Consider the following 17,730-nt stretch of genomic DNA (forward strand, 5'->3'; position numbering starts at 1 on the left):
GAAGAATCTCAAATATATTTTGATTTGTTTAACACTTTTTGCTTACTACATGATTCCATATGTGTTATTTCATAGTTTGCCTTGCCTATTATTCTACAGTAAAAATAAAGAAAAAATCCTGTAATGAGTAGGTGTGTCCGAACCTTTGACTGGTACTGTATCTGTTTGGGCTTCTTGCAGTCAATTTCCAGTCTACAAATTATTTGTAATTATGTTCCAGCCCCCGACCAACCGCTCAAGAAGAAAATCGGCCTCTGGCTGAATCTAGTTGATGATGCCTGTTGTAGCCTATACCAACTGAAGGGAACTAACAATGAATTGGCAGTTTAATATGTATTATTAGGCCTACTGACGGTCGATAGTGATAGAAATAGGAAACAGAGAAAGTTGGGGTAGCCTATAATTAAGACATTCGAGAGTGCCCATCCCTGCAACTTCAAAGGCCGTACAATTGAAATTCTGCATAATGGAACAGCATTTTATAAACTTTAAAAAGGTGATATGTGTAACGGTCGTCGTAATGGATGGACCAAGGCGCAGCGGGTTGAGTGTTCGTATTTAACTTTTAATGTGAAAACTTAATAAACATATCAAGAAAACAATAAACGGACGACAAACAGTCTTGCAGGCAACACACAGCTATGCAAAAAACAACCTCCCACAAATCCCATGACAAACACATTCCTATTTATAGGACCTTCAATCAGAGGCAACGATAGACAGCTGCCTCCAATTGAAGGCCCCAACCCCTATTACCTAAACATAGAAATAGAAATTACTAGACAGAACATAGAAATACACTAACATAGAACAATGACAAAAACCCCGGAATACATAAACCAAACATCCCTCTACATACACACACCGAACCATATAAAACAAATACCCCCTGCCACATCCTGACCAAACTATAATAACAAATAACCCCTTTACTGGTCAGGACGTGACAGTACCCCCCCCCCAAAAGGTGCAGACTCCGGATGCACCTAACAAAAAAAAAATCGTACAAAAATAAACCCCTTAAACTAAAGGGTGGCTGCCATCACCGACGGCTCCTGTGCTACACCCCCCCCTCCCCAAACCTCCTACAGTGGAGGTGGCTTAGGCCTTAGACCCCTAACTGACCAGTCCACCCCCGCTGAATACCTCGGCCTGAAGCCTGTCACTGTAGACCCTGGACTGGACTCTGGGAGCTCCGGAATGTAGGGCGACTCTGGGAGCTCCGGACTGTAGGACGACTCTGGGAGCTCCGGACTGTAGGACGACTCTGGGAGCTCCGGACAGTGGGCCGTCTCTCTCGGTTCCGGACAGTGGGCCGTCTCTCTCGGTTCCGGACAGTGGGCCGTCTCTCTCGGTTCCGGACAGTGGGACGTCTCTCTCGGTTCCGGACAGTGGGACGTCTCTCTCGGTTCCGGACAGTGGGCCGTCTCTCTCGGTTCCGGACAGTGGGCCGTCTCTCTACGGGGCACTGTTGCCGGAGGCTCTGGACGAGGCACTGTTGCCGGACACTGGACGAGGCACTGTTGCCAGAAGTTCTGGACGAGGCACTGTTGCCGGAAGTACTGGACGAGGCACTGTTGCCGGACACTCTGGACGAGGCACTGTTGCCGGACACTCTGGACGAGGCACTGTTGCCGGAAGTACTGGACGAGGCACTGTTGCCGGAAGTACTGGACGAGGCACTGTTGCCGGACACTCTGGACGAGGCACTGTTGCCGGAGGTTCTGGACGAGGCACTGTTGCCGGAAGGCCTGGTGCGTGGGGCTGGCTTAGGACGGGCCAGATTAAGGACACGCACCACAGGGCTAGTACGAGGAACAGGGACACGACGTGCTGGACTGGGCTGACACACTGGAGCCTGGTGCGTGGTGCTGGTAATGGAGGTACAAGACTGGAGACACGCACCCCAGGACTAGTGCGAGGAGCAGGAACAGGACGTACTGGACTGGGCTGACGCACTGGAGGCCTGGTGCGTGGGGCTGGTACTGGAGGTATCAGACTGGAGACACGCACCTCAAGGCTAGTGCGAGGAGCGGGAACAGGGCGTACTGGACTGGGCTGACGCACTGGAAGCCTGGTGCGTGGTGCTGGCTTCGGATGTGCCAGACTGGAGACACGCACCTCACGGCTAGTGGGAGCAGCGGGAACAGGATACACTGGACCGTGAAGGCGCACTGGCGGTCTCGAGCGCAGTACTGGCTCCACCCTTACTGGCTGGATGCCCGCTTCCCCCTGGCAAATGCGGGGCGCTGGCACCGCGCACACCGGCCTGTAAATGCTTGCTTGGCCTCGACGCCGCGCGCATCACTCCAACGCACGGGACCTGACCAGTAATAGGCTGCCTCCAATAAGCACGGGGAGTTGGCTTGCGGCTTAATCCTGGCCCCGCCAAACTACTCGTGTGCCCCCCCAATTTTTTTTTATTGGGGCTGCCTCTCAGGCTTAAATGCCAACCGTGTACCCCTGTAACAGTCCCGGTCTTCGTTCCACTTTTTCCGTTCCTCTCTTGCTGTCTCCACCTTTCTCCATGGCAGGGTCTTGTCCCCTGCCATTATCTCCTCCCATGTCCACGATGTCCTCCACTCCCTTTTCTCCCTGGCCCAGGATGCTTCCTCCTCCTGGACCCGCTGCTTGGTCCATGGTTGGTGGGAGGTTCTGTAACGGTCGTCGTAATGGATGGACCAAGGCGCAGCGGGTTGAGTGCTCATATTTAACTTTTAATGTGAACACTTAATAAACAAAACAAGAAAATGATAAACGGACGACAAACAGTCTTGCAGGCAACACACAGCTATGCAAAAAAAACAACCTCCCACAAATCCCATGACAAACACATAGGACCTTCAATCAGAGGCAACGATAGACAGCTGCCTCCAATTGAAGACCCCAATTACCTGAACATAGAAATGACTAGACAGAACATAGAAATACACTAACATAGAACAATGACAAAAACCCCAGAATACATAAACCAAACACCCCTCTACATACACACACACCCCGAACCATATTAAACAAATACCCCCTGCCACGTCCTGACCAAACTATAATAACAAATAACCCCTTTACTGGTCAGGACGTGACAATATGTTGATATGTTTGAGTTTGCTGCCATATGACTGGTTTCACATTTGTCTCCAGAAATGATAGGTTCAAATATATTCAAATATATCCAAAACAAATCATTTACAATTCCTTTATCCAAATGGATTACTAATTTACCTATCTTTTATCATGTTGTAAATTACAGCGCATGGAGAATGGTGTTATTTCTATCGGAAAAAATAAATATGATTTTTGCACTTGGAACCGGTAGGTTCGCTAGACCATTTTCATGGTTTCCTTGTGCAAAAGGTGGTGGAATTATTAGGGAATTAAGTCAAGGTCAGAATATGGCGTATTTGTACACACGTCCATTTATTCAATCGCCACCTGAACAAATAGCGGGTGAATGGCACGCGATTGTCATGCTTAAATTCAAGGTGTCACACCCTGATCTGTTTCACCTGTCTTTGTGATTGTCTCCACCACCCTCCAGGTGTCACCCATTATCCCCTGTGTATTTATACCGGTGTTCTCTGTTTGTTGCCAGTTCGTCTTGCTTGTCAAGTCAACCAGCGTTTTTGTGCCAGCTCTTGCTTTTCCCTAGTCTCTTTTCTTGTCCTCCTGGTTTTTGACCCTTGCCTGGTCCTGTACCCGTCCACCTGACCACTCTGCCTTTACCTGACCCTGACCCTGCCTGCCGTCCTGTGCCTGATCTGACCCTGAAATAAACATTGTTACTTCGACACGGTCTGCATCTGGGTCTTACCTTGATACAAGGTCAGAATACGCATAGAGAGAAAAGGGCATAACAAGGAATTGGGAATTGGGCCCCTATTGACTTGGTTTATGTATGACAGGTGCCACTCAGTTGTATGAAGTATTTGACACACATACAACATGCATTTGAAGATAATTTTATTAGATATCTTTAATTGTAGCGGAAATACAGCTGTGTTTAATAGAACTCGGGAGCATCTGGGGCATAGTCCACTTGTAAAAATAAATGAAATCACCATGGAGATGCAAGTGACTGCTGGTTTGCTATATTTACAAAAAAAGTAAACCTCATTGGTCAAGTGAGTGAGGGTTATGATACATTAATAAGACGTCAAATGAAATACATTTTAGATGTATGTCAGAGAGCATTCTTCTGAAGGGATTTTTATAGCAATTTAAAACGCATACATTGCATATAAACTCAATATTGGCATACAGTACTCAAATGTAACCAGTTTACATTAACCTATTCTAGCACACAACTCAACTTTTTTCTGTCAAAGTGGCCAGATGAGGGGATATAGATAACGTGGTTTTAGTGTTGTAGGCATTTCATGACGTGTCTTGCAATTGACATTAGCGTTGAATTATTTGATATTTCTGTTCAACTTGAGGCAGTGAAGGTGCCAGTGCTATGCACACACTCAATCAACTCACTTGTTAACCTCAACGTAAAACAAAGTCTTGGTTCCTTGCACACACAACACGCTGCAGGTGCTATTTCTCTATTTAAAGGAATATTCCACCCCAAAACTAGCTTTTGGTATTTGTTCCATTAGTCCATTGTTGACATATGTAAACATTTTGGGACTGTCAGCAATCAAGTTAAGCTATTACTTTAAAAACACAGAAATACAGCCGTATGAACTTGATTGCTGACATGCAAAACATTTGGGGGACTAGATCAACAATAGACTAATGAAACAAATACCAAAAGATAGTTTTTGGGTGGAATTTTCCTTTTACACTAATAGCAAAGAAATAACTAAACCTATGGGCACTGTTAGCTCATTGTAGGCATCACTTCAGGCATCTTCAGACGCCTACTTTATGTCCTACAATCCTGAGCTTCATTTGAATAGCATACTTGTTGGACCAGGCAATCATCAACCATCCAGCCCTTCTTGCAGCGTTTTCATTTGCAAGTCCCTCAGCTAGCCTCTTTCGCCCCACACTTGGGGCTATATTTAATCCGCATTGCGAAAATTCTGCTTTACGACGTGATTGAAATTTAAAGGAAATATTCCCGCTTTAGCAGACACTGCATTCACGCTGCGTATGTCGGCTCAATGGGAAATTACCTTAACAATTCGGAATCGGAATCTGTAACGCTTCAGCTTTACAGACTGAATAGAGCCCTTATTAAATACAATTTCTTTGTAAAGCAGAGTTATGCCTCAGCCTATGTCCATACCATTTCAAACATATTTGAGAGCTCTTTCAAAAACATGACACAGATCTAACATTGCTGATATACTTTCAGATCTACTCATCTTTTCCATTGAGCTCCTTTGTCATTAAATATACAGTATATAAAGAAGCTTAAAGAGCATGAAACCAAAAAAGACGAAGGCAATTTTTTTAAACAACTGTCAGTGGAGATAGAACCTCTGATATGGAGTCCGTGCAGGAGGACAGATTTTAAATTAATTTGTAATGACAACACAGAACGATGAAGACAAAAACATACTTTTTTCCCTTTTCCACACCACGTTATTAAATAAGGCACACATTAACACATACAAATCAAAGTTTGGCTAGTATTATTCCACAGATGCCTTTATTTACAACAACATCCACAATGTTAATAGCAATATGGTAAACATAATTACTGACTTTATTACACGGTTATTAAGGGCTTGTCCATAAGAGGGCGCTATGTGCCCGTGAGTGATTTCTTGGGGCTCCGCTTTAAGACTTGACTTTTTAGATATCATTTTATAATGCTAATATAATACATAGCCTGAATGATTGCACCTCAATGTGGAACCAATTCTCACTAAGTGTTAAGGATCAAACAAATTATTTTCGAGGTTGCAGTGCACTGCATCCTCTTCTTGAATGACAATGACAGTCATATTGGGGGCTTGTTAAATTCCTCTGGAAATATCATAGCATTTACGTCCAAAAAGTAAGAATTCCAAATGCAGGGCAAGGATTCTCCTAACTCGAGGCGGCCTCCTGTCACAGGCCAGCGGAGCCCCCATCCACCAGTGACAAACATAATAGTAACGCTGTGATGCATGATGGGTCTATACTGACGCCATGTGTCTCGTTCCTCAGCATCATTCCACTAATACAGAATTAATCATTTTCCAAGCATTATCAAAGTGGTCATTTCTTATGGTATGCTGCAAGAAGTATAATACTTACCCTTATATCAAGGGGTAGAGTTGATACTTGACTGCACAACGGTAAGTTATTGCTAAATCCCTTGTCGAGGGATGTATATACCGAATGTGTGTACTGAGTGGGGCCTCCATAGTATCTCTGTCATAAGAGGGTTAAGAAATGGCTAGGAGTTGACCGTCTCACCACAGTTAACGTAGCTGCTTCATGGTTCCGCCCTCTGGTATCTTAACATGAAGTGCATCTACATGTATACACACACGCATACAGTATACATACATTACAGGCAGGATGAGCACTGTTTGTATCGTGAGGTGCTCTCTTAAGTTGTGGCCTTGGGTCCAAGCTAAAGCAGGCATTGTTCACAGCTTTGGTGGCCGACTTGCGATCTGTCCTTTACATTGAGCTTTGGGCCCCTGATACTTTATTCTTTGGCCTCAAACGAGGGGACAGATCCTCCAAGTCAATGAATACTACCACATGTTCTATATGCTGTTAATCCATCACTGTCCTGTGATCAAGTAGCATTGCAATAATACCAATATGGTATAAGGACATTCATCAGGTGTGGAGGCTATTGTCGGCCGTCTCGCCAAAAGATGTGCCAGTCCCGGTTGTTGCCCCCTCGAACCCCACTCAACCCCCCCCCGTCACAGGGGAGTTGCCCTTACTCTGAGAGGAGCGCGGTTACATCGTCTGTCGTTTCGGAGCCTCTCGGTCCGACTCCTTAGCTCTCAGTAGTTGTAATTGCCTTGCTCGTTTACGGGCGAAGTGGCAGGCAGGAAGAGGGGCTTGGGGGGTACCTGGGGCTTGAGGGAGGCCGTGCGGCGTACGATGGCGGCGCGGTGGAGGTGGGGCGGTTCGCTGTAGCTGTGCTGCCGTGTCAGGCAGGCACTGGGGATGAGTGGCCGGTGGGCCTCAAAGCCAACCCCTCCCCCGCCACCACCACCACCTCCAGAGTTCATCCGGGTGAGCAGCTGGTGGGGTGGTGGCCCAACCCCGCCCTGTCTGAAGCTGTGCTGGCGCGGGACGGCCCCTCCGTTGCCCATCTTGATCATTAAATGCCTCTGGGAGTGGTGGCGATTCACTGAGCCCCGCTCGGGGATGGACTGCTGTTGCAGTGGGGTGGCGCCGGCTGAGGAGGCGGCAGCAGCGTCTGGGGGCACGTCCAGGCGGCGGGTCAGACTGTCCCTGGGCAGGGTGGAGGAGCTGTAGTACGGGGCCGACTCCGTCTCGGGGATCTGGGGCTGGGATCTGAAGCTGCTCTGGCTGTGACTGTGGTTATGGCTGGAACTGGAGCTACCCGGCAAGGGAGCACACGGTGAGGTCAGCACAGTGATGCTGTGGCTGCCTGAGGCGCTGACCTCGTGGATGTGCTTGAGGAGCTCGTCCAGGGCCGCCACATCCACCACCGTCTGCGGGTAGCAGGAGGAGGACTGGGAGGCCGAAGCCCCCTTTGCACGCTCGTCGTTGGGGATCTTCCTCTCCTCGGGCAGGTGCCCGAGGGCTTGGCCATTGGTCAGGCTGTGGGAGAAGGGGAACACCTGCTGGGTGACCCCCGAGCTGGACCTTGACGAACCCAGGCCGAAACCAGTGCCAGGCGGTGCCTTGGACTCCTTTGCGTTGTTGCAGTTCTGGTTCCTCTCCCACTGGTTCCGGAAGGCCTTCATGTTCTTGATGGGCAGCTCCGGGGTGGAGTCAGGGGTGGGTAGGCCCGAGAGGTTCTCCCCCTGGGAGAGGTCAAGGTCCGGGTCTCCCAGGGTCATCCCGTGCCTGCCCGGAGTGTGCTCCTTCCCGTTGGGAACGAAGGAGCTGTACATCTTGGGCGTAGACACGTCCAGCTTCTCCTCTTTCGGCTGGCCGTCCAGCAGGCCATTTAGCTTGGCCAGGCTGCGCAGCGAGAGGGCGGGGTGGAGGGATGCCTCAGGGTCCTTGCCAAGCCGGTGGGCGCGACGGGCATTGTGACTGCAGTAGCATGACACCAGGAAGCCGGAGAGGATGGCGCCGAGGAAGAAGGCCACCAGGACGCAGGCGATCAGGAGGGTGTAGTGGACGCTGGGGCTGGACTTCTCCATGTCAGGGAGCCTTCGGACACCTAAAGGAGAAAAAGAAAGATAGTGAGGTCATGCGAAAATAAAACCGTTACCTTGTCAGATCCTGTCATGACATAAAAAGGATTTCACATTCAACCGTCCCCCCCTGTTGTGACTGTAACAGCATGACTCATCCTAAATGAAGTTCCATCCGTATTGCAGAAGTATCGCGGAAGATCCGCATTAAAACGTAAAGGTAATTTCCGATTGAGATGACATACGCAGCGTTACCGTGAATGCAGTCTCTGCGAACGCGGGAAGATTGAATTTAAATTTTAAATTGAGCTATAACGCGGAACTTCCGCGATACGGATTGAATCCAGCCTCAAGTCAGTCCTTCTTCCTTCCGTCAAACACGGAGCACTATCCTGCCAAGTACTCTGCTGCCACTGTCTCCGGAGGCCGTGACAGAGAAGCTCCAGACAGTCTACTCGTTCATCATCGCAAACACCCAAATCAGCCCAGACTCTAAACACAGAGCACAAACAGCTTAGAAGACCCCGGGAAAGAAAGAGTTTATTTGAGTTCATACTTCACTGCAGGTGCACCTGGCTTCTCGCACTGGCCAAGATCAACACTTAGATATCCAGAAGCTTAACAGTGCTCAAACTGGCACACTGCAGCCAAGTATTGAGGCTCGGTTATGGGGAGGCTAAATGAGAATGGTGCCCTGGCATATCCAGCAGCTGGAGTTGGGTTTAGCCCAACAGAGGTAATGGTGTCTGTGTACTCTGGGGAGCTCCATTAAAATGTCATCAGAGGGATTAGGAGGAGTGGATGAACGTGCTGGACTGAGGTAACTAAAGAAAGCGTAGCTCGCTGCTTCCTGAGAAAGGCTGTGGTCAGTCACTTTTCATTAAGGAACCATGTAGTTTCATGGAATTTTGATTCCTTTGAGAAATTGCACAGTGTTAAAGTGTGAAGTATGAAATAGTACTTGGCCCGTGTCCTTGCATCATATCAACAGATTTATATAACTGAAAGTTCGAGGTAGAACCATACATAATAATGATGTATTTTATGCAAAATAATACCGAAATAGAACGCACACATCCACCCACCAGTAATATCATCTGCCCCCGGTGAGCAGCAACATGTTCTGCTTATTGTCATCACTCTTTTTTTCTCCAACATTAGTTAAAAATAGGATGGGGCTAGAAACACAGATATGGTAATTCGACTCAACCAAAGCGAATGTCTTTCTCTCGAAAGCCCTGTCGAGTAAAGGCCCTCCCATGTGGTTCTCATATAGACGCAGAAGAAGTAGGTCACAGAGTTGCAGAAAGAGTGATGTTCCCAGAGGATTCCTTGCCTCTAATGGGAACCAAATGCATGGTAAGCCTCGGATTTCAGCACCGGTTTGAGATCTCGTGCGCCGAGCGATTATGATGGCACTGCCTGCCAACTAACTTTAGAGTAGCAATCAAGGGTTAAAACGTAGGGATCTGCTAAGTGAGTTATGACTTTCGTTGTTGTCAAAACAGTGCTGTATGTGTGCGGTACCTACCAACTTCAGTAAACAGCTATTACACGGAAAATGATCGGCTTGGATATGCTCCAGATACCATTTGACAACAAAGAAAAGTCAATATACTGTACAACATGTCTTCTGCTTGTCACTAACTCAGAGTACAAATTACTTCTATTAGAAACCAAGCTATCACAAAATCAAAGACATGAAGCCATTTTATGACAATGATTCAGGGGAAAGAACAGAGGAAGGAATATTCAGGGACTGAATATGTAAGCAGGTACAGGGACTCCAGCACTGGCATTAGATTCCACTCATAGGCCGATGCATTGGCATTCACGCACTGTGAGACAAGGGATGTTGACATTGCCAATGTTGCGGCACCCACTGTCCGTTGATAGTCTTCCTTAAAGGTCACGAGCAGCTGACAGAAATGAGAAACTCTGTTACCTTAGGCGTAAGAGAGTGTGGTAGTGGTGGGTGATGGGTTAGGAGTGTGGCGCATACACACACACACACACACACTCCGACGTGTGTTTTGAATTGATCTGAGACACTCTACAGAATAATAACCCATGCATACTCCTTAAATTCCATTCAATGACCAAATATCTTGGCCATTAGCCAAGTTTGATAGATACACAGTCCCAAGTAACCTGCACTTTATTTTGCCTTTTATCACTGACCATAACAGTTACGTAAAGCATAGACTGGTTAATATTTCAACCAATCAAAATGGACTGTTTGATGCTTCACTGCAGTGTTACTTCTGTTGGCAGGACAGCAATGCTACTGTATGTAAAGACAGAGATAATTACACGTTTATGAAGCATTCATCTTGGCGGGATTTTGACACGATATGGCACAAAGTGTAAGCATTATGGCTAGTGCTAATAAAGGGTGTGATCATCCCACTGTATTTGGCTTGAATGAACAGGACATATGCATATCTGCAGGGAGTGTGAGGTGTCCAGATTTCTCTGCTTAGTGCCAATGGAGGCTAGACCAGGCCTCAGGACATGGCAGGATGTGCCTTTTGAAGGATTATGGAACTGCCAGTGAGCAAAACATGCATCAGAATGTCTACCCTGCCTTGATGTGTTTTTGTGAACAAACACCCTCTGGCAGATACAGGTAACTGCCAAAATAATGGAAACACATGAGTAAATGAGGGATACAAAACACAGTATATTGAAAGCAGGTGCTTCTACACAGTTGTGGGTCCTGAGATAATTAAGCAATTAACATCCCATCAGGCTTAGGGTCACATATAAAAATGCTGGGCAGGCCATTATTTTGGCTACCATGGCTATGCCCCCATAGGATGACAATGTCCCCATCCACAGGGTACGAGTGGTCACTGAATGGTTTGTTGAGCATGAAAACGATGTAAACCATATGCTATGGCCGTCTCAGTCACCAGATCTCAATCCAACTGAACACTAACGGGAGATTCTGGAGCGGCGCCTGAGACAGCGTTTTCCACCACCATCGACAAAACACCAAATGATGGAATTTGGCATGGAAAAACGACACTTGTAGAATCTATGCCAAGGTGCATTGAAGCTGCTCTGGCTCGTGGTGACTCAACATCCTATTAACACACTTTGTTGGAGTTTCCTTTATTTTGGCAATTACCTATATATACATATTGTTGTAGCCTATATTGCATACATTGTTGTATACATCCCAGTCAAAAAGTTCATAAACGGTCATTTAACAGTAGCACAGATAGAGATAATTCAGGCAGTTGAATAAACATTTAGCACTCGGTGGAATTGGAGTGCCCAGTGAATGCTCTCTTTACTGAACTCCAGATATTATTGTTCCGAGCATTATTAAAACTGTGTATATGCACGTTGCCTTAACATATTTAAGGCATTTTGGGATTAGTGGTTGAGGGGAAAGGCATTATCACTAGAGCCCGCCAGGGAACATAATCGGAACAGTCAAACAGTTTGCATAGTATAATACGTTTCCTAGTTATATAACTAGAAAATAGTGCATTTTCACGTATCCAATTCAAATGGGGAGCATCTGGTATTTTCAGCAGGTCTTCAGGTTCAGCAGAGCTCTACTTCAGGTTGCCTGTAATGTATTTCTGCCTGGGTTTATAGTCACACATTTATCTTCTGAACTTGGTTTTATGAGTACCCTTGAGTCAGGACAATTGGAACATTAGGTTTAAGTAATACAGAAAAATGCTGTGCGCTGGAGAAGCTTGTGATTTGTTAAAATAATCCACATTTTAATAAGAGTATTGGGGAACCTCTTTAATAAATCTTCTATGAAGACAGGTTTGTAAAGCCTTTTAGTGAGAATGCTGAAAATAGACAATGCAATAACTAAAGCTTTAGTAAAAGGTCATTCTTTGCCATTCTTGTTTTTTTATATATATATATATATAATATATTCCTGAAAAGGAAAATATTTTCAGTTTAAATCTCCACCATCCCATCATTAAAGTGAATTCAACCCCAGTCCGGCAAATCTCTGCTTCCGAACCATGACACATTGCTGTTGGGTCTGTACAACGCCTCACCTATCTCTAGGATAGATGCCACTGGAATCATTGGCTTTCCCATATGCACACTTCACTTGACGGGCAGGAAATTCATTATCTTGTTTTGCCCGTTTCATGCGGAGCACCCTCATGGCTGTAATGGGGGCTGCCAAGCCTAACACGACAGCGCTTCCCTTCAGGATTGATGTTACCTTCATGAATGTGCCTGGGAAATAACTGCGTCAACAAGTAAAGCCACTAGGCACCCCCAAGAGAAGCTGAATACATGAAAACCTGAGCATGATAAGCAGCTATAATGACTCACTCACTCTCAGGGGTTAATGGAGGTCTGTGTTGTTCTTAGTGGTGAGAAAAATGTTATTCACCCTGGTCTCAAAAGACCAATCTTCTCTTTGGCTGACTCAATCTGAACGTCAACACCAACCGACGATTCAATCATTTTTCCAGCCTTTTCATTTATTTACACATAGGCTTTTCAATACGGCGTAACACCTACTACAGTATGATTCTCTTTATGCCGTGAATTTCCACTAGGTGAAGACGTGTGTGTCGTGTGCGTGTGTTATTGATAGGGCCCCGGCCCCGCGTGGTGTATACTGTTACAAGGTGATAATAAGCCATAGAAAATACACGTTAAGCTGTTGTAAAAGTAATTAGGAGGTCGGCATACCACGTGGACATCCACATAATGCATGCACATGAGACAATCTGTTGTGATTTCTGCTACGTCTCGGCCCCATAATTGCATACCACCACCCGAGCGGACGACCCACCGCCGAGTTCCTAAAGTGTTTTTAATGAGTTGAAGCACTTACAAATGGAGTGTCTCTGTGTTATCTTCCATGCATTAAAAAGGGAAGGTCTATGGCATCGGTTACTGCCAAATAAGTCAAATTGCAGGTAATTATGTTCATTTGCACAGCGTTCGACTGCAAGACCTTTTCGAAGGCCTTATACGGGGCTCTTGTTCCTTTTAAAGACCTTGTCGAGCTTTCGGAACAAACCAAAGCCAATTTATGGACCGGACTGTTCGAGCCAGCTGGCAAAGCCAACAGAGATTTGTCCAATGTTCTACAGCCGCAGGCCCAATCTCTTAGAACACTGCAGTCCACTTTGTTGAGTAATCATAGATGGGCACAAGGCCACTGTCATTTATTATATGAGCTGCAGTTCGATAACTAACTCTGCATTCACTATGTCCTATTGATGCACTGTATGTCTCTACATTATGTATAAAGTATCCATTTTAGAAATAAAGCTAATATGAAACAACAAGTCAAAGATTTGGGCAGGATTCCTTATGTAGGATAAATCTATGATGGAGATGACATACTCTACTATTCTAGAATCAAAGTCATAATCTATTAAATACTAGTGTCATGGAAAGTTGTCATATGATATTTCCATCCCCCGGCTTTAACTAGGATCAGTAAAGCAGTGCCTTCATTAAATGGATTTGTTCCAATGTTTGTTTCAAAGGCATTCGGAAATGACAAACAGTCACTATGTCCATTACCTGGCAAAATTTTGGCATGCTCCCTATGCCTGTTCAGTCACTGGAGTCCCGACGTTTCTGCGTACTCATCAAGACCGTTTCAAGGTCTTTGGCATTGCCAGTGTTTCTGAGGGGTTTCAGTGACCTCCGCTACGTTCCCTGTGCTCGTGGAGGGCCACCTTGAACCCTGTGTGCTGCTGCATGATGGGATTGATTGCTAATGAGGCTGCGGAGGCGATACTGCCATGATTTTCCACACAGATTGCACCGGGGCCTAGTTGAAAAGTTCACTCACTGGAACATGTTGTTCCGTCAACATGCCATCTGTGTTGACTTGATTGTACAGTTCATAGCAGCCACAAGATCCAAGGGGGAAATGTGCCCTAATATAAATGTGTTTTAAATGTTACTTTTTAACTAAGCCACTATTCCCAATTTGAAACTAAATTGGCATTACCAAAATGGCAGTATCCAGTAGGAATTGGGCTCTTCCACCAATTGAGAAATCACTCCTCTGACATGGACCTTCACGCTTGGCTGGCCTGTGGCATGAGGTTAATGCCCAACGTGCCTGTTGGCAGCTGAGGCTAGAGTCTCCATTAGCCTCTAATAGTGTCATTTACTCCATGGGTTCATCACAGTGAACGGCTGAGGCTGGGCTTATATTACATAATGAGGGTCTTCCCTGGTGTGAGGCTCGCTCTGTGATTAACAATTACGACGCTCAAGTATTATTAGGCCTACCTGAGGGGTTTATTGACTTGGGCATGCCCAGTCATGAATTGTGAGATTAAAAGAACATCACCTATCGGTTACCCAAGGAGATCCATTTAATCTTGATCTCTTGGTTTAAAAAGTGTAACTGATCTTACTCATAAGCCTCCATTTCCAAAAGCAGCAACATATGTTTAATCTTCTCTACAACATGTGGAACTAGAGGAATGTTTGTAGCTCTTAATGAGCGAACTGAACCTGTTCAAAACAAACAATACTTTGAATTACAAGCAACACAAAACCTATAATGGTAAGGTCTCCAAGTCAAAAGGTTTAACAGACACCGAAAAGATTTGTCTATTCTTTCATTTTCAAGTTGTCTAGTGTGAAACCTTAAGTGAAACTACAAATTGCCAATAGATAATGCAAATTCATTGCATGTAACTTAATTAAAAGTGTTTATGCTCAGTCCTACTGCAATAGAACAATGTGGAACCCAACACAGGGAGAAAGGAGGGAGAGAGACTGGGGGAAAATTGGAAACTGACCGTAGGCTGAGTCTGCCGCGGAGTTCTGGTTTCGCTTGGTCGCCAGAACATCTGCTGATGGGAGCAAAACACAGCATTACTACCGAAAACAAAAGACGGAGTGAATTACAATACCGCTCACAAAGACATAAGAAAACAAATGGGTTTTTACGGCGGCGTGACATGCAAGTGCAGTGAGGGAAAAAAGTATTTGATCCCCTGCTGATTTTGTACGTTTGCCCACTGACAAAGAAATGATCAGTCTATAATTTTAATGGTAGGTTTATTTGAACAGTGAGAGACAGAATAACAACGAAAACATCCAGAAAAACGCATGTCAAAAATGTTATAAATTGATTTGCATTTTAATGAGGGAAATAAGTATTTGACCCCTCTGCAAAACATGACTTGGTGGCAAAACCCTTGTTGGCAATCACAGAGGTCAGACGTTTCTTGTAGTTGGCCACCAGGTTTGCACACATCTCAGGAGGGATTTTGTCCCACTCCTCTTTGCAGATCTTCTCCAAGTCATTAAGGTTTCGAGGCTGACGTTTGGCAACTCGAACCTTCAGCTCCCTCCACAGATTTTCTATGGGATTAAGGTCTGGAGACTGGCTAGGCCACCCCAGGACCTTAATGTGCTTCTTCTTGAGCCACTCCTATGTTGCCTTGGCCGTGTGTTTTGGGTCATTGTCACGCTGGAATACCCATCCACGACCCATTTTCAATGCCCTAGCTGAGGGAAGGAGGCTCTCACCCAAGATTTGACGGTACATGGCCCCGTCCATCATCCCTTTGATGCAGTGAAGTTGTCCTGTCCCCTGAGCAGAAAAACACCCCCAAAGCATAATGTTTCCACCTCCATGTTTGACGGTGGGGATGGTGTTCTTGGGATCATAGGCAGCATTCCTCCTCCTCCAAACACGGCGAGTTGAGCTGATGCCCAAGAGCTCCATTTTGGTCTCATCTGACCACAACACTTTCACCCAGTTGTCCTCTGAACCATTCAGATGTTCATTGGCAAACTTCAGACGGGCATGTATATGTGCTTTCTTGAGCAGGGGGACCTTGCAGGCGCTGCAGGATTTCAGTCCTTCACGGCGTAGTGTGTTACCAATTGTTTTCTTGGTGACTATGGTCCCAGCTGCCTTGAGATCATTGACAAGATTCTCCTGTGTAGTTCTGGGCTGATTCCTCACCGTTCTCAGGATCATTGCAACTCCACGAGGTGAGATCTTGCATGGAGCCCCAGGCCGAGGGAGATTGACAGTTCTTTTGTGTTTCTTCCATTTGCGAATAATCGCACCAACTGTTGTCACCTTCTCACCAAGCTACTTGGCGATGGTCTTGTAGCCCATTCCAGCCTTGTGTAGGTCTACAATCTTGTCCCTGACATCCTTGGAGAGCTCTTTGGTCTTTGCCATGGTGGAGAGTTTGAAATCTGATTGATTGATTGCTTCTGTGGACAGGTGTCTTTTATATAGGTAACAAACTGAGATTAGGAGCACTCCCTTTAAGAGTGTGCTCCTAATCTCAGCTCGTTACCTGTATAAAAGACACCTGGGAGCCAGAAATCTTTCTGATTGAGAGGGGGTCAAATACTTATTTCCCTCATTAAAATGCAAATCAATTTATAACATTTTTGACATGAGTTTTTCTGGATTTTTGTTGTTGTTATTCTGTCTCTCACTGTTCAAATAAACCTACCATTAAAATTATAGACTGATCATTTCTTTGTCAGTGGGCAATCGTACAAAATCAGCAGGGGATCAAATACTTTTTTCCCTCACTGTAGGTTGGACTGCTGTGGATATTTCCAAACTGTGACCCAGTTGTGGATTCTAGTGTCATAAAATACTTTTTAGATGTGCTGTTTTCTCCCCAACAATACTTTTCTCTTCATATTCTCGTAGTGTAGTAAAATTGTTGATATAACTTTCGTGTGTACCTTAAGAACATACTACTTCAATGTTAGCTGGCAGATTGACAGGTAGCAAATGAAACATTGTTACATCAATTAAATCCATAACAGAGCAAACAAAAGGGGAGAAGGTATTTGATATTACACCATGGAAGCCTGTGAAATCCATTCTTCCATGTACAGTGCCTTCGGAAAGTATTTAGAGCCCTTGACTTTTTCCACATTTTGTTATGTTACAGCCTTATTCTTAAATGGATTTTTTAAAAATCCCCCTCAATCCCTACACAATACGCCATAATGACAAAGCAAAAACAGGTTTTTAGACATTTTTGCAATTCTCCCCAGAGATGTTCGATCGGGTTCATGTCTGGGCTCTGGCTGGGCCACTCAAGAATATTCAGAGACTCGTCCCGAAGCCACTCCTGCGTTATCTTGGCTGTGTTTTCATAAAGGATCTCTCGGTACTTTGCTCTGTTCATCTTTCCCTCGATTCTGATGAATCTCCCAGTCGCTGCAGCTGAAAAACATCCCCACCGCATGATGCTGCCACCACCATGCTTCACCGTAGGGATGGCGCCAGGTTTCCTCCAGACATAACGCTTGGCATTCAGGCCAAAGACTTCAATCTTGGTTTCATCAGACCAGAGAATCTTGTTTCTCATGAACTGAGAGTCCTATTGGCAAACTCCAAGCAGGCTGTCATGTGCCTTTTACTGAGGAGTGGCTTCTGTCTGGCAACTTTACCATAAAGGCCTGATTGGTGGAGTGCTGGAGAGACGTTTGTCCTTCTGGAAGGTTCTCCTATCTCCACAGA

The 17,730-nt window shown here is 45.6% G+C and overlaps 1 protein-coding gene across 3 annotated transcripts in view; it reads right to left on the reverse strand.

Annotated features, from left to right (window-relative positions):
- Positions 1–5,580: 5,580 nt before the first annotated feature.
- Positions 5,581–17,730, reverse strand: part of LOC106569916 (semaphorin-6D) — a 128,515-nt gene continuing 116,365 nt past the window's right edge. For 2 of the 3 annotated variants that reach the window (XM_014141649.2, XM_014141648.2), the window contains 2 exons: positions 15,017–15,070; positions 5,581–8,266 (listed from right to left, as the gene is read on the reverse strand). In XM_014141649.2, coding sequence (XP_013997124.1) covers positions 6,906–8,266; positions 15,017–15,070 — 1,415 coding nt within the window. In that variant the 3' untranslated portion in view covers positions 5,581–6,905. The remainder of the gene's footprint in view (positions 8,267–15,016; positions 15,071–17,730) is intronic. The other variant, XM_045694702.1, reaches the window with a different exon arrangement.

The sequence above is a fragment of the Salmo salar genome, chromosome ssa14 (genome assembly GCF_905237065.1).
Source record: "Salmo salar chromosome ssa14, Ssal_v3.1, whole genome shotgun sequence".
Classification (NCBI taxonomy): domain Eukaryota; kingdom Metazoa; phylum Chordata; class Actinopteri; order Salmoniformes; family Salmonidae; genus Salmo; species Salmo salar.